We start from the raw sequence: 23,184 nt of genomic DNA on the forward strand, positions 1-23,184 counted from the left end.
ATTTTTTTGTCTAAAATAATCCGATCTGTTTTGAACTAAGGAGTTCCATGGCCTCAAGATTTGTGTCCTCTTCCAAACTCATGCACTCTCTTCATTTATTTATTTATTTATTTATTTATTTATTTATTTATTTGCAAATCCTAGGAACAAGTTCAGAAGCAGGGAAAACCAATTTGCAAATTCATCTTTCACCCGTAATCATGTGTGTATTTGAATTAAAGACACCTGCTTTTATTCATCTGTACATGTTAGTGTGTTTAAATTTCCACAACTTTGTGTGGATTTTAGTCTTAACATTTTGCTTTGCCTAGTCTCAGGGTAATGCTTTCAGAGAAAGATGTAGCAAGGTATAGAGTCACAGATAGGCTCATAAGAGGAATCTTAGCCGGGAATTAGTGAATTGTTAGCTTACCTCTATTTCAGCTGGAGCCAGAATCTTGACAGTTAATTTGTGACAGTACAAAATGATTCCTGTCTAGTCGCATAGCTCCATCCCCAGCCACAGAACTACATGATGGCAGGCACATAATCTCTAACAGTTCTAGGCAATTCCACAAGTCGTCTCTACTTTTTTACATCTGGTTTGTCATCATTGCTATTCTTAAGGGACTTTGTGTTGTGACTTTCTAACATTTGTTTTTTTTTAACATCTTTATTGGAGTATAATTGCTTTACAGTGTTGTGTTAGTTTCTGCTGTATAACAAAGTGAATCAGCTTTATGTAAACATATATCCCCATATACCCTCCCCCTTGAACCTCCCTCCCACCCTCCCTATCCCACCCCTCTAGGTGGTCACAAAGCACCGAGCTGATCTCCCTGTGCTATGCAGCTGCTTCCCACTAGCTATCTATTTTACATTTGGTAGTGTATATATGTCGATGCCACTCTCCCACTTCGGCCCAGCTTACCCTTCCCCCTCCCCGTATCCTCAAGTCCATTCTCTACATCTGCATCTTTATTCCCGTCCTGCCCCTAGGTTCTTCAGAATCATTTTTTGTTTTTAGATTCATATATATGTGTTAGCATACGGTATTTGTTTTTCTCTTTCTGACTTACTTCACTCTGTATGACAGACTCTAGGTCCATCCACCTCACTACGAATAACTCAATTTTGTTTCTTTTTATGGCTGAGTAATATTCCATTGTATATATGTGCCACATCTTCTTTATCCATTCATCCGATGTGGACACTTAGGTTGTTTCCATCTCCTGGTTATTGTAAATAGAGCAGCACTGAACATTGGGGTACATGACTCTTTTTGAATTATAGTATTCTCAGGGTATATGCCCAGTCATGGGATTGCTGGATAGTATGCTAGTTCTATTTTTAGATTTTTAAGGAACATCCACACTGTTCTCCATAGTGGCTGTATCAATTTATATTCCCACCAACAGTGCAAGAGGGTTCCCTTTTCTCCACACCGTCTCCAGCATTTATTGTTTGTACATTTTTTGATAATGGCCATTCTGACTTGTGTAAGGTGATACCTCATTTTAGTTTTGATTTGCATTTCTCTAATGATTAATGATGTTGAGCATCCTTTCATGTGTTTGTTGGCAATCTATCTTCTTTGGAGAAATGTCGATTTAGGTCTTCTGCCCATTTTTGGATTGGGTTGTTTGTTTTTCTGAAATTGAGCTGCATGAGCTGCTTGTATATTTTGGAGATTAATCCTTTGTCAGTTGCTTCGTTGGCAAATATTTTCTCCCATTCTGAGGGTTGTCTTTTGGTCTTGTTTATGGTTTCCTTTGTTGTACAAAAGTTTTGAAGTTTCATTAGGTCCCATTTGTTTATATTTGTTTTTATTTCCCTTTCTCTAGGAGGTGGGTCAAGAAGTATCTTGCTGTGATTTATGTCATAGAGTGTTCTGCCTATGTTTTCCTCTAAGAGATTTATAGTGTCTGGCCTTATATTTAGGACTTTAATCCATTTTGAGTTTATTTTTGTATATGGTGTTAGGGAGTGTTCTAATTTCATTCTTTTACATGTAGCTGTCCAGTTTTCCCAGCACCACTTATTGAAGAGGCTGTCTTTGCTCCATTGTATATTCTTGTCTCCTTTATCAAAAATAAGGTGACCATATGTGTGTGGGTTTACCTCTGGGCTTTCTGTGCTATTCCATTGATCAATATTTCTGTTTTTTGTGCCAGTACCATACTGCCTTGATTACTGTAGCTTTGCAGTATAGTCTGAAGTCAGGGAGCCTGATTCCTCCAGCTCCGTTTTTTATTCTCAAGATTGCTTTGGCTATTCAGGTCTTTTGTGTTCCATACAATTGTGAAATGTTTTGTTCTACTTCTGTGAAAAATGCCGTTGGTAGTTCGGTAGCAATTACATTGAATCTATAGATTGCTTTGGGTAGTAGAGTCATTTTCACATTGTTGATTCTTCCAATCCAAGAACATGGTATATCTCTCCATCTGTTTGCATCATCTTTAATTTCTTTCATCAGTGTCTTTTTTTAACATCTTTATTAGAGTATAATTGCTTTACAATGGTGTGTTAGTTTCTGCTTTATAGCAAAGTGAATCAGTTATACATATACATATATCCCGATATCTCTTCCCTCTTGTGTTTCCCTCCCTCCCACCCTCCCTATCTCACCTCTCTAGGTGGTCACAAAGCACCAAGCTGATCTCCCTGTGCTATGCGGCTGCTTCCCACTAGCTATCTATTTATGTTTGGTAGTGTATATATGTCCATGCCACTCTCTCACTTTGTCCCAGCTTACCCTTCCCCCTCCCAATATCCTCAAGACCATTCTCTAGTAGCTCTGCATCTTTACTCCTGTCCTGCACCTAGGTTCTTCCTGACCTTTTTTTTCTTTTTTTTTTTTTTTTATATTCCATATATATGTGTTAGCATATGATATTTTCTTTTCTCTTTCTGACTTACTTCACTCTGTATGACAGACTCTAGGTCCATCCACCTCACTACAAATAACTCAATTTCATTTCCTTTTATGGCTGAGTAATATTCCATTGTATATATGTGCCCCATCTTCTTTATCCATTCATCTGTTGATGGACACTTAGGTTGCTTCCATGACCTGGCTATTGTAAATAGAGCTGCAATGAACATTGTGGTACATGACTCTTTTTGAATTATGGTTTTCTCAGGGTATATGTCCAGTAGTGGGTTTGCTGGGTCGTATGGTAGTTCTATTTTTAGTTTTTTTTAAGGAAACTCCATACTGTTCTCTATAGTGGCTATATCAATTTACATTCCTACCAACAGTGCAAGAGAGTTCACTTTTCTCCACATCCTTTCCAGCATTTATTGTTTGTAGACTTTTTGATGATGGCCATTCTAAGTGCTGTGAGATGGTATCTCATTGTAGTTTTGATTTGCATTTCTCTAATGATTAATGATGTTGAGCACTCTTTCATGTGTTTGTTGGCAATCTGTGTATCTTCTTTGGAGAAATGTCTATTTAGGTCTTCTGCCCATGTTTGGATTGGGTTTTTTGTTTTTTTGATATTTAGCTGCATGAGCTGCTTGTCAGTTTTAGATATTAATCCTTTGTCAGTTGCTTCATTTGCAAATATTTTCTCCCATTCTGAGGGTTGTCTTTTGGTCTTGTTTATGGTTTCCTTTGCTGTGCAAAAGCTTTTAGGTTTCATTAGGTCCCATTTGTTTATTTTTGTTTTTATTTCCATTTCTCTAGGAGGTGGATCAAAAAGGATCTTGCTGTGATTTATGTCATAGAGTGTTCTGCCTATGTTTTCCTCTAAGAGTTAGACAGTGTCTGGCCTTAAATTCAGGTCTTTAATCCATTTTGAGTTTCTCTTTGTGTGTTGTTTTAGGAAGTGTTCTAATTTCATTCTTTTACATTTAGCTGTCCAGTTTTCCCAGAAACACTTATTGAAGAGGCTGTCTTTTATCCATTGTATATTCCTGCCTCCTTTATCAAAGATAAGGTGATCATATGTGTATGGGTTTATCTCTGGGCTTTCTATCCTGTTCCATTGATCTATATTTCTGTTTCTGTGCCAGTATCATACTGTCTTGATTACTGTAGCTTTGAAGCATAGTCTGAAATCAGGGAGACTGATACCTCCAGCTCCGTTTTTCTTTCTCAAGATTTCTTTGGATATTCAGGGTCTTTTTTGTTTCCATACAAATTGTGAGATTTTTTGCTCTAGTTCTGTGAAAAGTGCCAGTGGTAGTTTGATAGGGATTGCTCTGAATCTGTAGATTGCTTTGGGTAGTAGAGTCATTTTCACATTGTTGATTCTTCCAATCCAATAACATGGTATATCTCTCCATCTATTTGTATCATCTTTAATTTCTTTCATCAGTGTCTCATAATTTTCTGCATACAGGTCTTTTGTCACCTTAGGTAGGTTTTTTCCTAGATATTTTATTCTTTTTCTTGCAGTGGTAAATAGGAGTGTTTTCTTAACTTCACTTTCAGAGTTCTCAACATTAGTGTATAGGAATGCAAGAGATTTCTGTGCATTAATTTTGTATCCTGCTACTTTATGAAATTCATTGATTAGCTCTAGTAGTTTTCTGGTAGCATCTTTAGGATTCTATGTATAGTATCATGTCATCTGCAACCAGTGACAGCTTTACTTCTTTTCTGATTTGGGTTCCTTTTCGTTCTTTTTCTTCTCTGATTCCTGTGGCTAAAACTTCCAAAACAGTGGTGAATAATAGTGGTAAGAGTGGGCAAACTTGTCTTGTTTCTGATCTTCGTGGCAATGGTTTCAGTTTTTCACCATTGAGGACGATTTTGGCTGTGGGTTTGTCATATATGGCCTTTATTATGTTGAAGAAAGTTCCCTCTATGCCTACTTTCTGGTGGTTTTTTTTTTTTATCATAAATGGGTGTTGAATTTTGTCGAAAGCTCTCTGTGCATTTTTGAGATGACCATGTGGTTTCTCCTTCAATTTGTTGATATGGTGTATCACATTGATTGATTTTCATATATTGAAGAATCATTGCATTCCTGGGATACACCCCACTTGATCATGGTGTATGATCCTTTTCATGTGTTGTTGGATTTCCTTTGCTAGTATTTTGTTGAGGATTTTTGCTTCTATGTTCATACGTGATATTGGCCTGTACTTTTCTTTCTTTGTGACATCTTTTTCTGGTTTTAGTATCAGGGTGATGTTGGCCTCATAGAATGAGTTTGGGAGTGTTCCTCCCTCTGCTATATTTTGGAGGAGTTTGAGAAGGATAGGTGTTAGGTTTTCTCTAAATGTTTTGTAGAATTTTCCTGTGAAGCCATCTGGTCCTGGGCTTTTGTTTGTTTGAAGGTTTTTAATCACAGTTTCAAATTTAGTGCTTGTGATTGTTCTGTTTATATTTTCTATTTCTTACTGGTTCAGACTCATAAGTTTGTGATTTTCTAAGAATGTGTCCATTTCTTCCAGGTTGTCCATTTTATTGGCATAGAGTTGCTTGTAGTAATCTCTCATGATCCTTTGTATTTCTGCAGTGTTAGTTGTTACTTCTTTTTCATTTCTAATTCTACTGATTTGAGTCTTCTCCCTTTTTTTTGTGATGAGTCTGGCTAATGGCTTATCAATTTTGTTTATCTTCTCAAAGGATCAGCTTTTATCTTTACTGAACTTTGCTATCATTTCCTTCATTTCTTTTTCATTTATTTCTGATCTGATCTTTATGATTTCTTTCCTTCTGCTAACTTTGGGGGGTTTTTTGTTCTTCTTTCTCTAATTGCTTTAGGTGTAATGTTAGGTTGTTTATTTGTGATGTTTCTTGTTTCTTGAGGTAGGATTGTATTGTTATAAACTTCCCTCTTAGAACTGCTTTTGCTGCATTCCATGAGTTTTGGATTGTCGTGTTTTCATTGTCATTTATTTCTACGTATTTTATGATTTCCTCTTGGACTTCTTTAGTGATCTCTTGGTTATTAAGTAGTGAATTGTTTAGCCTCCATGTGTTTGTATTTCTTACAGATCTTTTCCTGTAATTGATATCTAGTCTCATAGCGTTGTGTTCGGAAAAGATACTTGATACAATTTCAATTTTCTTAAATTTACCAAGGCTTGATTTGTGACCCAAGATATGAACTATCCTGGAGAGTGTTCCATTAACACTTGAGAATAAAGTGTATTCTGTTGTTTTTGAATGGAGTGTCCTATAAATATCAATAAAGTCCATCTTGTTTAATGTGTCATTTAAAGCTTGTATTTCGTTTTTTATTTTCATTTTGGATGATCTGTCCATTGGTGAATGTGGGGTGTTATAGTCCCCTACTGTGATTGTGTTACTGTCGATTTCCCGTTTTATGGCTGTTAGCATTTGCCTTATGTATTGAGGTGCTCCCTTGTTGGGTGCATAAATACTTACAATTCGTATATCTTCTTCTTGGATTGATCCCTTGATCATTATGTATTGTCCTTCTTTGTTTCTTGTAATAGTCTTTATTTTAAAGTCTATTTTTTCTGATATGAGAATTGCTACTCCTGCTTGCTTTTGATTTCCATTTGCATGGAATATCTTTTTCCATCCCCTCACTTTCAGTCTGTATGTGTCCCTAGGTCTGAAGTGGTTCTCTTGTAGATAGCATATATATGGGTCTTGTTTTTGTATCAAATGTTGGTGTGTTTAATATTGTCCCAGAGGTCTCTGAAACTGTCCTCAATTCTTTTCATTCTTTTTTCTTTATTCTGCTCTGTGGTAGTTATTTCCACTATTTTATCTTCCAGGTCTCTTATCTGTTCTTCTGGCTCAGTTATTCTGCTATTGATTCTTTCTAGAGAATTTTAAATTTCATTTATTTTGTTGTTCATCATTCTTTGCTTGCTCTTTCATTCTTCTAGGTCCTTGTTAAATGTTTCTTGTATTTTATCCATTGTATTTCCAAGATTTTGAATCATCTGTACTATCATTCCTCTGAATTCTTTTTCAGGTAAACTGCCTATTTCCTCTTCATTTCCTTGGTCTGTTGGGTTTTTAGCTTGCTCCATCATCTGCTGTGAATTTCTCTGTCTTCTCTTTTTGCTTAACTTACTGTGTTTGTGGTTTCCTTTTCACAGGCTTCAGGTTCATAGTTCCTGTTGTTTTTGCTGTCTGCCCACAGTGGGTAAGCTTGGTTCATTGGGCTGTGTAGGCTTCCTGACAGAGGGAACTGGTGCCTGTGTTCTGGTGGATGAGGCTGGATCTTGTCTTTCTGGTGGGCAGGACCATGTCTGGTGTTGCGTTTTGGGGTGTCTGTGACCTTATGATTTTAGGCAGCCTCTTTGCTTATGGGTGGGGTTGTGTTCCTGTCTTGCTAGTTTTTTGGCATAGTGTGTGCAGCACTGTAGCTTGCTGGTCGTTGATTGGAGCTGGGTCATAAAGTTGAGATGGAGATCTCTGGGAGAGCTTTCGCCATTTGATATTCCATGGGCCTGGGAGGTCTCTGGTGGAGCAATGTCTTGAGCTCGGCTCTTCCATCTTAGAGGCTCAGGCCTGACAGCCAGCTGGAGCAACAAGACCTTGTCAGCCACATGACTCAGAAGAAAAGGGAGAAAAAGGAAGAAAGAAAGAAAGATAGAAAGAAAGAGAGAGAGAGAAAGAAGGAAAGAAAGAAAATGCAATAAAGTTATTATAATAAAAAATTAAATTAAAAATTTTTAAAAAGTAATTAAAAAAGAAAGAAAGAAGAGAGCAACCAAGCCAATAAACAATTCCACCCATGATAACAAGTGCTAAAAACTGTACTAAAAAAAAATCCAAAACAAAACAAACCCAACCAACAAAATCTGGACAGAAATAACCCTAGGGCAAATGGTAAAAGCAAAGCTATACAGACAAATTCACACCAGGAAGCATACACATAAACACCCACAAAAAGAGGAAAAGGAAAACACACACACACACACACACACACACACACACACACACACACATATATCAAAAAAAAGGAAGAGAGCAACCAAATTAATAAACAAATCTACCAATGATAATAAGCTCTAAATACTAAACTAAGATAAACATAAAACCAGATACAAATTAGATGCAGAATGCAAAACCCTAGTTTACAGTTGTTCCCAAAGTCCACCACATCAATTTTGGGATGATTTGTTGTCTCTTCAGGTATTCCACAGATGCAGGGTACATCAAGTTGATTGTGGGGATTTAATCCACTGCTCCTGAGGCTGCTGGGAGAAATTTCCCTTTCTCTTCTTTGTTCGCACAGCTCCTGGGGTTCAGCTTTGGATTTGGCCCCACCTCTGCATGTAGGTCACCTGAGGGCGTCTGTTCTTTGCCCAGACAGGACGGGGTTAAAGGAACATCTGATTAGGGGGCTCTGGCTCACTGAGGCCGGGGGGGAGGGAGGGGTATGGAATGTGGGGCGTACCTGTGTTGGCAGAGGCCGGCATGACGTTGCACCAGCCTGAGGCGCGCCGTGTGTTCTCCCGAGGAAGTTGTCCCTGTATCACGGGACCCTGGCGGTGGCAGGCTGCACAGCCTCCTGGGAAGGGAGGTGTGGATAGTGGTCTGTGCTTGTACACAGGTTTCTTGGTGGTTGCAACAGCAGCCTTAGCACCTCATGCCCGTCTCTGGTGTCCGCACTGTTAGCTGCGGCTCTCGCCTGCCTCTGGAGCTCATTTAGGTGGTGCTCTGAATCCCCTCTCCTCGCACACCCTGAAACAATGGTCTCTTGCTTCTTAGTCAGGTCCAGACTTTTCCCCAGACTCCCTCCCGGCTAGCTGTGGTGCTCTAGCCTCCTTCAGGCTGTGTTCACACAGCCAACCCCGGTCGTCTCCCTGGGATCTGACCTCTGAAACCTGAGCCTCAGCTTGCAGCCCCCACCTTCCCCAGCGGGTGAACAGACAACCTGCTCAGGCTGATGAGTGCTGGTGGGCACGGATCCTCTGTGTGGGAATCTGCCCACCCCCCTGTCTCCCTCCCACTGGTGCAGGTCCCATCCCTATTCTATTGTCTCTGTTTTTCCTTTTTTTTTTTTTTTTTCCTTTTTTGCAGTACGTGGGCCTCTCACTGTTGTGGCCTCTCCCGTTGCGGAGCACAGGCTCCGGACGCGCAGGCTCAGCGGCCATGGCTCACAGGCCCAGCCGCTCCGCGGCATGTGGGATCTTCCCAGACCGGGGCACGAACCTATGTACCCTGCATCGGCAGGCGGACTCCCAATCACTGCGCCACCAGGGAAGCCCTGTTTTTCCTTTTCTCTTTTGCCCTACCCAGGTACGTGGGGAGTTTCTTGCATTTTGGGAAGTCTGAGGTCTTCTGCCAGCATTTAGTAGGTGTTCTGTAAGAGTTGTTCCACATGTAGATATATTTTTGATGTATTTGTGTGGAGGAAGGTGATCTCCATGTCTTAGTCCTCCGCTTTCTTGAAGTTCCCCCCTCTCACTTTTAAAGCACACTTAGTTTCCTTACTAAACTGAAGTTTTGATTTTTAAAGGTAATTCATCTGCATTGCATTTATGAATGTAAGTTACCTTGGGCTGGGAAGACATTCTTTCTGTCCATCTATATTCTCCATATTTTCTTTCATATTTCATATGTCTATAAACACTAAAGCTAGGTTAGATTTTGTTTCAATAGTATGGACACAAATGTCACTGAGTGTTGTTTGATACTAAAATGATAAGCAGCAAGTCACTGCCCTTGTTAAGGGTTTAAGGAAATAAAGAGATCAGATCTAAACCAGGAGTGAGACATTGTGAGTAAATGAGTCTTTCAGATTGAAGTCTTCACTTGCATGGGGTAAGAGCAGTGTACCTAATATGTACACATAATTAACCAAAGAAAATTGTATATTATTCTAGCTTCCAAAGGGCTGAGGTGGGCTTAGTGAGATTGGTGTGTAGGCTTAGACCGATTGCGTTCCTGGGGGTGCTGAGTGAGTTTACCTTTTTCTCTTCCCAGAGAGTGATCTATTCACTTAGGCAGTGGGTAAGCTGAAAGCTGAAAGCAAGCACTATCTTTGCAGAGAAGCTTCTGAGATGATTGAGTTCCCTGCTCTGGTCTTTGTCAATTCATAAGATCTTAGAGGTATCTACCTCTGGGGTCTCTGCCCTCTGTGTATGCTGGGGATCCAGGTCTCCTTATGTTGTTCATTTGAAGCAGCCTACCATAGGGAAGGAGCACTGTATGTGGATTTGGGGTGGCACATGAATGGTGTTCTCTTAATGAATTGTGTTGAGAAAAGAAGTACCTCTTCAAATTTTAAGATAGCTACTTGAAACTAAAAACTTAAAAGAAACTTAAGAGAGCTTTATGTTGAGCCTATTGAGAAGATTCTACTAGATTGTCATTCATCACTGTTCTGCTCTGGGCATATGAGCAAGTGGCCTGTAATATCAGTCTGAAGGTCAGCTGGGATTTCCTCTTCATAGCTGGTCATATGGCTGTGGTTCCATGGCTCAAAGGTTAAGGCCTCTATGCCTCTGTGCCCTAAATTGTGGACAAAAAGGACAGGGATCCCACAGCCTTCCAGACATTTTTTTCTTTTCTTTTTTTTTCTGACTTCCAGGGAGCTCACTCAGTTATAGAAATGGAAGTTAGTTATTGAACTGTTCCCCCACTTGCACCTCCTTACTCCCCACCTCCAAACAAACACTCAAACTAATTCTTTAGAGCCATTACTTAGAGAGTTATGAGATAAGCCTCAGAGGAAATGTTGAGGAAGAAGCATCTTTTGGGGAAACTCTGAAGGTGTGAAACTCTGTCCTACTGGAGGGATACTGGGGTCATCCACTAGATTTGGATGAAATTGAATGTGGGTAGATCAGCTATAGACTCTTCCACTCATAATGTTTGGGTCTACACAAAGTGTTTCCCAAGTATATCCCAACATGTTTCCCATACTTTCATACTTTCTGCCTCCCAGGAACATATGTGTATTTTTTAAAAAAATATTTGTTGGAGTATAGTTGCTTTACAATGTTGTGTTAGTTTCTACTGTACAGCAAAGTGAATCAGCTATACATATACATATATCCCCTCTTTTTCGGATTTCCTTCCCATTTAGGTCACCACAGAGCATTGAGTAGAGTTCCCTGTGCTACACAGTAGGTTCTCATTAGGTTATCTATTTTATACATAGTATCAATAATGTTTACATGTCAGTCCCAATCTCCCAATTTGTCCCACCCCCCCTTTCCCCTTTAGTATCCATATATTTATTCTCTACGTCTGTGGCTCTATTTCTGCTTTGTAAATAAGATTGTCTATACCATTTTTTCAGATTCCACATATATGCATTAATATGCAATACTTGTTTTTCTCTTTCTGACTTACTTCACTCTCTAAGAACATATGTGTTTTGAATAATGATAAGTTATCAGATGGCAACACTGAGAGTTTTCAGGGAAGAGGCAGAGAAAGGGCTTTTGACAAACCCTCATTTTGCAGAGGTGGCCAGGCAACCCTGACATGGAACTGTGCTGGAGATTGCAGAAGCATTGTCCTGTGTATGGGGAAGGCACTTATCTTCTTGGTGATAATGCTCATTTGCTATTTGGTTGCACCTCTGCAAAATTCTGAAAGTTTCATTCTTCAGTACTGAAAGGGGGCTTAAAATGGCCATCTTAAAGATAAGTCGGCAAATTGTGTCCAGGTGCATTGAAGGAGGTCTTACCTTTGGTTGGCCTTTCCATATTTAGACTAGGTTAAAGGCCATTTCCAGAGTTGTGTTGAAATCTAGACTCAGCCTGGATTAGGCCTTGATGTTTAGCTGCTTCTAACACTTTTTCTCCAAATGATGAAGTATACACCCAATTCAACCATTATTTCTTGAGCCCCCTCCCAAGTGCCCCTTTACCAAAATAACTTTTGATGATTGAGGCAGAGCAGTGCCTCTTTGCTCCGTCATTTACTCTTTAAAAAAATCAAGAAACAGACTAAAACACAGAAATACAATTGTATAAGGAAGGTGTGTTATATATAGACTAATATCAGGCAAGACCCTGAATTGCAGACTTCTTCCTGCAAAAAAAAAAAAAGCGGTCACAGCGCATATTTATAACTTTTTTTTAACATGTACTTTTTTGTCCTTGCGATCTCTTGTGGTCTCCCCACCTCCTCTGATCCTGCCCCAAAGATTTCTATAAATGTTAAGCTGCTAATATTTTGATGCATTGTGCAATGTTATGAAAACCTTCATTAGGTCATCCTCATGCAAGAATGTAACAAATATAAATTGATCTGGAAAACTAGAGCTGTAAACCAGACATTAATAGTTTTCCAGTGGACAGGTAGACGTTAACCCTGGGTCCATGCTTTAGTGAAGCCCCTGTAGAAAGCCTTTCTGAGAGCCAAATTAAAACCTTAAGTCTAAATGAACCGATATGAAAAGAGCAAAGCATGTCTTGCCAATAATTATGAATTCTATTTGCTGAGATCTTCTATGATAGGGTTAAGGTAATCCAAGAAAGAATTATTTTAAGAAATATGACCCTAATGAAACTGCAGATAAGAAAGATAAGGAGGGATGGCTAGTTGGGTATAATTAAATGATGTTCAATCTATGAGTGATGTGTGCATAAGGCCAATTGAACCTTCTGGGTCACATGTAAGGAAGAGATCTCAATATATTCCTTCTGATGGGAAATGAAATTATGTAAATGGTTTAGTGAGGAGATTGGCTGGTGGGACTGGTGGTCAAAAAGAAGTGACATGATTGGGTTTTCAAAGAAAGCATGTTACTAATCTAAAATTAAGCGTTGCATATCATTAACAGGTAGGGTGGGAATGTGGTTGACAGTGCTACTGCTCAAAAGCATGGCCAAGACTTCTCAGATATACTGACTGTTGGATTCCCTGCTCTGCCTCCACTCCCTCTTCTGCTGGAACCAGTTTCAAACACAGTTGATTTTTAACAAGAGTTGTTGATAAAATTGCTGACTCTCAGCACCTCTACAGTCAGGATAAACTTCTTAAAAATATATTTTTTCATCACACTGTGTTTTCCTTTAGATTTTTAGTTTTGTCAGCAGTGGGAACAGCAACAAAAATAAAAATAAAAAAGAAGGGGAGAGTATTGAGGGGGAGATCTGCAGCTTTTTAAAAATCCAATTCTTCACACTTGTTCCAAAAGGCAATAAAGGACTATCTAAAAGTATCATTTCCCAAAAGGGCCTGTGGGTACCTAAGAAACCAGAACACTGGGGACTAACAATGATTCCTGGGAAAAGCTGATGAAATTGACATTTTATTTTCTCCAAACAGATCAGAATGAAGGATTTCATTGCAGGGAAGAATGCCGGATTCTTGGCCACTCTGACAGGTGCTGGATGCCCCGGAACCCCATGCCCACCCGCTCCAAGTCCCCTGAGCATGTGAGGAACATCATTGCACTGTCCATTGAAGCTACTGCTGCCGATGTTGAAGCTTATGATGACTGCGGCCCCACCAAGCGGACTTTTGCAACCTTTGGAAAGGATGTCAGCGACCACCCAGCTGAGGAGAAGCCCACCCTGAAAGGCAGGAGGACTGTTGATGTGACCATCTGCAGCCCCAAAGTCAACGGCGCTATCCGGGAGGCAGGCAATGGCTGTGAGGCTATTAGCCCTGTCACCTCCCCTCTGCACCTCAAGAGCCCTCTGCCTACTAAGCCTTCTGTGTCTTACACCGTTGCCCTGGCGCCCCCGGCCCGCGATCTAGAGCAGTATGTCAACAATGGCCCTTCTCGTCCCTCTGAAGCTGAACCCCGTGGAGCTGATGGCGAGAAAGTCGTGCATGAGGTCAGCCCTATTCTGAAGGAAGGTCGAGACAAAGAGTCTCCTGGCGTGAAGCGTCTGAAGGATATCATTCTCTAAATCAGTCTTGGGGAAGAAGAGATAGAAACCATGCTGGCTAGCAAAGAAGCAGGAGCTGATCGTTTTAATTGCTCACCAATGGTTGGTTCTTGAGTGGCTGTATTTCAGAGCTTTCCCTAAATGTATTGTTTATAAGTGACTATCATTCTGTGACAATCCCTCTCGTTTCAACAGGCAGCAGGGGTGTTCCGTTGGAGCAAATTAGCTTTGGCTTGAGTTGTTCATGGGGCCTTGATGTTGGGGAAGCAGAGACAAATTCAGTTGTGAAAAGTATTATGTATTAAGTGTTTGGATTTATATATTTTTGTATGTCAAAATTATAATAAAAATTACCATTGTTTGTGGAGGATTACATTTTAAAAAAGCAAAAAAAAAAAAAAGCTCTGGACACCTTTAATAGGCTCGCCACTGTTTTGTAGTGTAGACAAGTTAATGGTCATTTATTGTGTACTATTCATTGATTCAGTGATGTGAAATCAAGCCCCCAAATGGTTGTTTCTGAAGCTCGAGTACTTTCCAATGCCACTACTTTGCTGTGGACATCCCTGCTTTAAGAACCCTTTTGCTAGCTGTGCTATTGTCATATTTGATATTGCAAATTGCTACGTGTGTGGTGATGGCAAAAGGCTTTTAGAAGTTGGTGTTTTTTTCTTAAAAAACTAAAATAAAACTACAGATAAAAACAAAGTGCAAACCACTGAGACAACAAGTGAATGAGTAACACCACACATATAGATTGAGTACTTGGAGGATACTCACTCACAGAGTCTACCCACGGAGTGGTTGCTCACCACGTTGCAGGGTATTTTTCCTGACTTTCAGTCTTCTGCCCAGATCCATGATAGATCATTGCAGAAAGACATTCTTGGATATTCTGCTATCTAATTTGCAGCTGTCAGAAATACTGTGCTGAAAATTTTATGAGATCAATTTTTCTGATTTTCAGGCCCTGAACAGGAAAGCTGCTCCTGAAGTTATCAGTTTCCAGGCTTAGAAATTCCTTATCTCCAATCATCTAAAACTCAAAAAGACTGAATCTATTTTGAGTTCTAAATAAGCATCTTTTCAGACACACACTTCCTGATTCAGTGTTTCCCCGTCATGATTAGAATTAGACTGCAAAGCATGTCATGGGCTGGAATTGAGAACTCCATGTTGCTCTGTATCGTAGGATTATAAATAGGGATAGAGTAAGCAGTACAAAGTGTACATTTAGGAAAAGACAGGTAACAGGTAACAGCATCATTAATTCAATTACTGTGCCTTCTAAATGGAGACACTTGGACACTTGAACTCGTCTTTTTATGACTAACACTTTTTTTTAAATTAAAAATGTGAACAGGAAACTATCAAAAATGCATTACATTTAGCTAACTCTTTGCTGTAGGCTAGGAATACATCTTTTTTATTAACAAGTTTGTTACACACATTCTTTTTTTGTTTGTTTAACATTCCTCGAACTCCCGTTTATTTACTGTCTATTAATATTCACTAGCCAACATAGTATTCTTGCAGCCTAAGAGTTCATTATTTAAAAATAGACAAATATGTCACCTTTGCTCTGCCTTGGTCTTAAAAGAGTTGTTTCTAGAGAAACAAGTTTTGTGGTTATGTTCTCATTTGTTTCATTTTTTGAAATTCAAGAGTATCCAGCAAAAAAAGGCTTAGAGGTTAGAGCACTAAGAATGCAAAAGAGGATTTATTTTCTTAAATTTAGGTAGATAAGTCTGATCTTTTAAATGTTTTAGTTATTTTTTGCCTGAGTTCCTGGCTTTATACATTACTAGGAATATTTTCTTTTGCAGGAGGGATGGTTTTGGGGAGGGTGGGTAAGGCAGTGGGGATGGGGTTACGTAGGGGAGAATATTTCTGAAAAAGAAGTTATAATGAAGCTACAAATTCATCCTTATTTCTTATTCAGTGATGAATACTACCTCATGCAAAATATTGGTGTGGCTGCAAATTTCCCTCTGAAACTGACACAATTAGAAATCAATTACCATAGCATCTTCATTTTGGATCATTTTATTCTCTTGCTTTTTTCCCCTTTGATTCATTTCATTTTAGTAGTAGATTTTGAATTAGGTATTTATTTCTGTTTGCAAGTGAATAGACTATTTGATTAACACATTAAAAATTAATTTTTTTCCATTTAAGTTATGATGGCTGCCTGTAGAATTTAGACTGTTCCTCACCTGATCCATCCTGATATCATGTTGTTGGCTACCACCTCAAGGTCGCTTTCAAGTCAGATTTGACAGTTTTTGTATAGGTGTATTTCTTATTATGCTCAGTCAGAATGAGGGAGCTGAAAAGATTGTGGCAAGTGGGAACATTCAATGTTATGTGGCTATTGAGCCAGAGGGGCCACTGGCTGCCATGTCTTTACACTAACCATTTTAAACCAGCCAAGTTTAAAATGTTAGTGTAGGGGTGACATTGATTCTGCTTTTCTCTTGTGTTTATTTTCCTCCAATTTTTTTTCCAGAATTCAGTTTTAAGCGATAGACCAATCCTTTTTCCTTCTCAAAATACTTGTTCACAATGGGCAGTCAGACATTTTTTTGGCTTCCAAACCCTTTATTGAGCATGTTCAGAGAATTCCCTTCATTAAGAAAATATCTTTTTTTTTTCTCCTCTACAGTTGTTTGATGTATACATCCTCCCAGAAGCACAAGTGCATCCTAGGAGGGCTTTGTAAGCTGGTTTTATAGGCAGGCTGTGGCTGCAAATAGGAATTTTGTGCAAGGATCCTAAATTTCTCTTTTGGCTCATGTTTTTCTCCCCTTCTTTTGAGCATGTCTGATGAAAAGCCACAAAGGCCAGAGGGCCAAATATCCTCTTCTTTTCCTCTCTAAACATGTTACACATTTAAATATGAGGCAGCAATTTCAGTTCCTAAATCGTAGGGAGTTCTATTCCATTTATTCTGATGCCCCTTTTGGGGAGGAGTTGGTGTTGAGACGTGACTTGCTTTACTAATAACTGTTCTGGGCACGTCCCTGAGCAGATGAACATCTTCATGCAATATAAAGGTTTTAGTTTGCATTGATTGATTGCTTCTCCCCAAATATGGGAATACACTACATACAAGGAATAGGAAGAAGGGAGCCATGCTGTGTGGAGTCTCTTTTTTCTTTTCCCTATACTGACTAATCTATGAACCTGTTCAGAAGGAAACTTACCATCCCTTTGATTCTCTTAAAGCCAGCAGAATAAATTATGGCCCACCTTATTGCCCAAATAGGTAATGGGCCAAGGGACCCCGCAGTTCCTGATTTTCAAAGTGTAGTCCCTGGACCAGCAGCACCAACATCACTTGGGAACTTGTTAGAAATGGTAACTCTCCATCCTCATGCAGACCAACTGAAGCAGAACCTCTGGAGGTGGGACCTAGCAATCCATATGGATCAGATGCCCACTAAAGGTTGAGGACTAGTTAAAGCACGGGTTGATGGGCCCCACACTTAGAGTTTCTGGTTCAGTAGGTCTGGAATGGGGCCTGAGTCTTTGCTGATTTCAAAATTCCCAGGTGATGCTGATGCAGCTGGTCCAGGGACCACACTTTGAGTATCACTGCTCCAGTGTGAACCTGCCTAATAGAGCTAATTGCACCTAAGGTGCCCATTTAAACTGATTAGTCGGTGACCCTCTCACCACTAATCAAAAATATTAAAGGAATACAACTTAGAACTCTGAAAATTGGAACCACCCAGAGTGTCATCCCAATAGTGTTACTTCAGCATACAACTGATTGTCTGAAGGGAATTCAGCTGAACTTTTCGTATAGCTCTATCGTATTAACAAGCAAAACAAAAGCAGTTCACTTGAAGCAGCAAGGATAAAGGGCAGTTCTGGGAGAGGCAAGGGTGTAGCGATAGCTTGACTGTGCATTCAGGGTGGGAAAAGGATTATTATTGTACATAATAGAAGTTCTGGCTGGGATTCCAATTCACTTTATGGGGATCATTTTGATGTTGAATGTTCCCCAAAGCATCCTGACAAGTATGGTCCACTTGGCTCTTTACCCAGGGTAATAAGAACCTGCCTTTGAAAAACTGGCATAAATGAGCTTAAGAAGTCCATTGTATACAGTCCTAGTGTTTGCCTTCTTGGTAAAATTACATTTAGGGATGTCATTTCATGAGTCAAATTGTATCTGCTGACACTGAAGTGTATTGAGATGTTGTTCTTTAGTTTAAGTATGTAACAAAGTAATATTCAAAGGGGATGTGTGGGGGTGGGGCTGGGACTGGGTGGCTTTATATTGATATGAAATATTCCAGAGCAAAACACATTGTCCTAATGAAGTTATTGCAGCTCTCTTTGTTTTCTTGTGAGGCTGGAATTGGCCTGTGGGTCACATGTTGTGCAAAGTGAATTAATTTCCAATAGAACTCATATTGCTTTTGTAAAACAAAGAAAATCAACCACCTTGTCTGAAATATATATCGTAAGGCGCTCTTGGTAAAGAACAACCCACAAAAACTTGATCTTGATTGGAAAGCACTGTAGGTCATTAGGGAAAACTGATGATGCTGATTGTTGCTCCAGCTGTGTTGGCAATTAAAGATGACCTTGTTACTAACTGAAAGTTGCTGTCAACCTTAGCAAACAAACCAGCTAACACCATTACAGCACTGGTTAAGTAGATTTTTACTGGCACTGGCTGGCGTTCATCTGAGGAAGGCTAGGATACAGACTTTAATGACCAAGAGCCAGACTAGCTCGAGCTAGAAATTCAGCAACAAATACCTCCTGTGCTATTTGAATGCTAAGGTATTAGTTGCAAAAGGCTTACGCCTTCGCTCCTCTAGTGAGGGGAATGAGCCTGATGACACTATTACTGTTTACGTGTCAAACCAGGGTGGAAATTTAGAGGGATGCAAGTACAGTATGTCTCATTAAGCAGTCTCTGTTGCTGACTATATGAAGATGAAATTGTTGTATATGCTGATCTGTATGTTGTGTACATTTTCACAGTGATTGAATCATTGTAAAAAGAAAAAAGACAAAAAAGAATCACCACTCTATTTTATGAAGATGATAAAGCAGCTTTATTAAATTATTACAGTTATGTTTTAGACAGTGTTATCTGCCACATTGTTTCCTTTTATCTGGTGGTTCTCTGTTTTCCCCTTAATGTGTTTTCTCTGCTTCAAAAATTTAATGCATTTTAGTATTAAAGGCTATTATGGAAAAATGATTGGTGAAATCTGTCTCGGAGGGTGTTGGTTGGCTAAGGTGTGAGGGTGACTATAAGGCCCAGGAGGGAACCAGCCCTTGGTGGGCTCACTGATGTTCAGACCCAAAGGATTTCTTTTGCCTTTTTCATTTCACATGATCACCAATTCTCCAACTAAGAGGAGATTCTTCCTTCAGCCAGGCTCCAGTCATTTCCTTAGTACCTCTCTCCTTCCCACCCCAGTCAATACCCTTTTCTGAGGAGGGAGACCCATTCATATCCAGAGTGGTAAACAACTTTCCTGGGTGGTACTTTACACAAGAGCACTAAAACTCTTCTTTAAAATAAACCATTTCAGGCCAACTCCACAGTGGGTCTTCTCTGAAGAATTAATTTTAAAAAAGGTGAGAAATAGTAGAGGCTGACAGCAGGGGGGAAAAAAGAGTTTAAAACAAAGATGACCTGGCTGCCCCTTTGATGCCTTCAGGTTTGAAAGAAGCAACAGGAGAGACTTTGACTTTGCACATAACAAGGCTGCAGTGAAAGCCCTGACAAGCTTTCTTTATCCAAACTATTATTCTCTGAGATTTAGCACTTGCGCTGTAAGTATTCATTCTGGCTGCAACTGGCAGGAAAAAAAAATCAGAGTAGAGGAAAAAAAGGGAGCATGGCAGACCATTTCCAAATACTGCCTTTAGTGGTTAAAGGCTAAGCTGCTTCAGCATGACCTACTCTCTCTGGACAATTAAAAAAAAAATGATCTCAAGGAAATCCACTGCTTCCCCGGATCTCCATCTTCCTTTTATCGCTACCAACATGTATTAAATTGAGATTGCATCTTATTTCCCAGAATTAGCCCTAAAGCTGCAATAGCCAGCTATTTGGTGCTGCAGTTTAGCAGGTGTTACATCAGAAAGCAAACATGGACATGGGGGGACACGCAAGTCACACACACTGGTATAGGTGCAGATGTTCACACAGACTCACAGATGTTCATAAACGTGTATTGGAGGGAGGCTGGTCTGTCACTTGCTTGGAGGACATTATGTCTTAGAAGGCCATTATGAGTGCTTCTGGGTTAGTCCACACTAAGAGGGCAAAGAAAAGTTTTTTGACTCTCTTTCGTCTACCTTTTGTTTTTTGGTCCCCAAAGAAATGGAAACTCCTCCTTTAAAATTAGATCCTTCAAAGAATGAGCAATAAATAAATAAGTAAATAAATTCTCATGTAATGAAGGGCATTCACATATGCAACATAGGTATATCCAAGGTCATGGACCGCTACTATGTACCTCTACCTAACATGGGAGAGTGACCAGATTAGAGGCGTAACCTCAAAACTATTCAAATTTATAAAGCACAATAAAACAAATCATTAAAATAATCCCCTCTTCATTTTGGTTAACAGAGTGCTTTTGACTTACCTCAAATGTGTCACTGGTTTGCTGTGTTGGGAGTCAAGAAACCATGTTGGGAATTGATGCCTAAGAGGGTGTTTTCTGATAGGAGGTGACAGCTGCTCCAGGAACAAAGATAGCACTAACCATTTTTACTATTTTGGTTTGGGGGTAGAGATATGCCTGAGAGAGGAGCATCTTGGATGCACTGCCACGGCTTGTAAGGGGATCAGACCCTTAACCCCCAAAACAAAATTCTCCAGGATGGAAGCAGAGAGGTGTCCTCTTAGAGTTTTGGGTCCTTAACCTTCCTTCATGTTGGCAAATGACCTAGTTGCACATGTCTGACACTGCATTCTTGTACTGCTTTTTTTTTTTCTTAACATCTTTATTGGGGTATAATTGCTTTACAATGGCGTGTTAGTTTCTGCTTTATAACAAAGTGAATCAGTTATACATACACATATGTTCCCATATCTCTTCCCTCTTGCATCTCCCTCCCTCCCATCCTCCCTATCCCACCCCTCCAGACGGTCACAAAGCACCGAGCTGATATACCTGTGCTATGCGGCTGCTTCCCACTAGCTATTTACCTCACGTTTGGTAGTGTATATATGTCCATGCCTCTCTCTCGCTTTGTCACAGCTCACCCTTCCCCCTCCCCATATCCTCAAGTCTGTTCTCCAGTAGGTCTGTGTCTTTAGTCCTGTCTTACCCCTAGGTTCTTCATGACATTTTTTTTCTTAAATTCCATATATATGTGTTAGCATACGGTATTTGTGTGTCTCTTTCTGACTTACTTCACTCTGTATGACAGACTCTAGGTCTATCCATCTCATTACAAATAGCTCAATTTCGTTTCTTTTTATGGCTGAGTAATATTCCATTGTATATATGTGCCACATCTTCTTTATCCATTCATCCAATGGTGGGCACTTAGGTTGTTTCCATCACCGAGCTATTGTATATAGAGCTGCAATGAACATTTTGGTACATGACTCTTTCTGAATTTTGGTTTTCTCAGGGTATATGCCCAGTAGTGGGATTGCTGGGTCATATGGTAGTTCTATTTGTAGGTTTTTAAGGAACCTCCATACTGTTCTCCATAATGGCTGCACCAATTCACATTCCCACCAGCAGTGCAGGAGTGTTCCGTTTTCTCCACACCCTCTCTAGAATTTATTGTTTCTAGATTTTTTGATGATGGCCATTCTGACTGGTGTGAGATGATATCTCATTGTAGTTTTGATTTGCATTTCCCTAATGATTAATGATGTTGAGCATTCTTTCATGTGTTTTTGAGGTGGAGAAGGAGGATAGGTGGGAAGTGATACAAGATTCTCTCCATTACATGCAATTCCTGGCTCACTGGCCGTAACCCCATCCCACTCTCTCAAGGCTCAGTGCACTGCAGGGAGTCCATTGGGCCCTGTTAGGAACACCTGCTGTTTCTGCCCAGAAGTGAGGCGGGAGCTGGGCTAATGGTCCCAACACTTCTCTACTCTCCTTTTCTGTGTGTTTTTGCGTCTTGACTTTCCTCAGGTGCCCAAAGCCTGAATTTCTTTTAGCTCTCTAGGTTTTCCGATATACCCCATCTCCCCAACCAGAGATCTCATCTCTCTTGTAAGGGTCTCCCTACTTCCCTCTCTACTTTATCTCTAAAATTTATCTGAATCCCATCTCTTCTACGGTTTTTTTCTGCTAGTGTTTAAGGGAGTCAAATGTTTATTGAGCACCTATTATGTATCAGATGTTTTACAAACATCATCTCATTTTATCTTCACAGTAACTTTATGTAGTAGATGATGCTATCTCCATTTTATACACAAATAAATTGAGGCTTAGAGAGCTTAGGAGACTTGCCCAATGTCACACAATTACTAAGTAGCATAGCTACAATTCAAAACCATGTCTATCTACTTAGAAATTATTACTCTTCTCAACTACTCTTAAGGGACAAATAATCAACCTGGTAAGTTCTTCCTTACTAGAGTAATAACAATGGATGCTAATATCTTAAGGCATTTATCCATCTGAAAAACATATTGACATTTTAACTGAGATTTTTGTGAACTCAGTGTCATGGTCCAAAGAAGTGATTGCAGCAGTGGGATTTTTAAGCTGGGGGCTTTTGATCAGCCTCATAGGCAACTCCCTACTCCTTCTATAGCCAGTACCTGCCTTTCAAGTTGCATTAGTCATGCACGACACAACTATGGCTCCTTTTAGAGTCTGTGCACACTAGCTAGTAAACAGCCCATGAAATGAAGGTCTGGTAACCCTATGTTCATCTGTCTCTCTGGGTTTCAAGCAATCTGTCAAGGATGTATTCATGTGTGTTACAGGTCAGCACAGCTGGAGTCAATCCCAATATATGTTCACAACAGGCCTTGGTGACTTTTTTAGGTCCAAAAAGTTGATTGAAAGTGAGGTAGGTTGAAGGCTAAAACAGGGTGGTAGTGAGGGTGGGGATGGGTGGCATGCTTGAAAAGAAATTGAAACCCAGGCTATTGCAAAGAAAGATGTCAAGGAGTCAAAAAAATTAGCTGAGAAAAGTGGCTGCACTAGTTGTGAACACTTGGCCACCAGAGGCCTAGGAATTTGTTCCCATGCCTGCCTCATTGTTCAAATGGGGTCGAAGAGGTGTTGATAGGCCCCCAAATGCCCTTTATCTGGTCCTTCTTAGTCAGCAAGGGCCTTAACACGGAGCTAAACTAGGAAGTGAAGCCAGACAAAGAAAAATGGGAAGGGAGGAGAGGAATGATCCCAATTACATGCATGAAGTTTCTGGTAATGAATATACCAGGTTCCCCAAAAGGAGGCCTTGATATAAAGAATTTAAAGACAAACCTAT

General features: G+C 39.9%; 1 protein-coding gene across 2 annotated transcripts in view; it reads left to right on the forward strand.

The window, feature by feature from the left end:
• The window catches only part of PCDH19 (protocadherin 19), a 110,156-nt gene extending 93,736 nt beyond the window's left edge, over positions 1–16,420 (forward strand). For both annotated transcript variants that reach the window (XM_067722519.1, XM_067722520.1), the window contains exon 5: positions 13,160–16,420. In XM_067722519.1, the coding sequence (XP_067578620.1) occupies positions 13,160–13,749 (590 nt within the window). In that variant the 3' untranslated portion in view covers positions 13,750–16,420. The remainder of the gene's footprint in view (positions 1–13,159) is intronic.
• The last annotated feature ends 6,764 nt before the right edge of the window (positions 16,421–23,184 follow it).

Source organism: Pseudorca crassidens, chromosome X (assembly GCF_039906515.1).
Source record: "Pseudorca crassidens isolate mPseCra1 chromosome X, mPseCra1.hap1, whole genome shotgun sequence".
NCBI lineage: Eukaryota > Metazoa > Chordata > Mammalia > Artiodactyla > Delphinidae > Pseudorca > Pseudorca crassidens.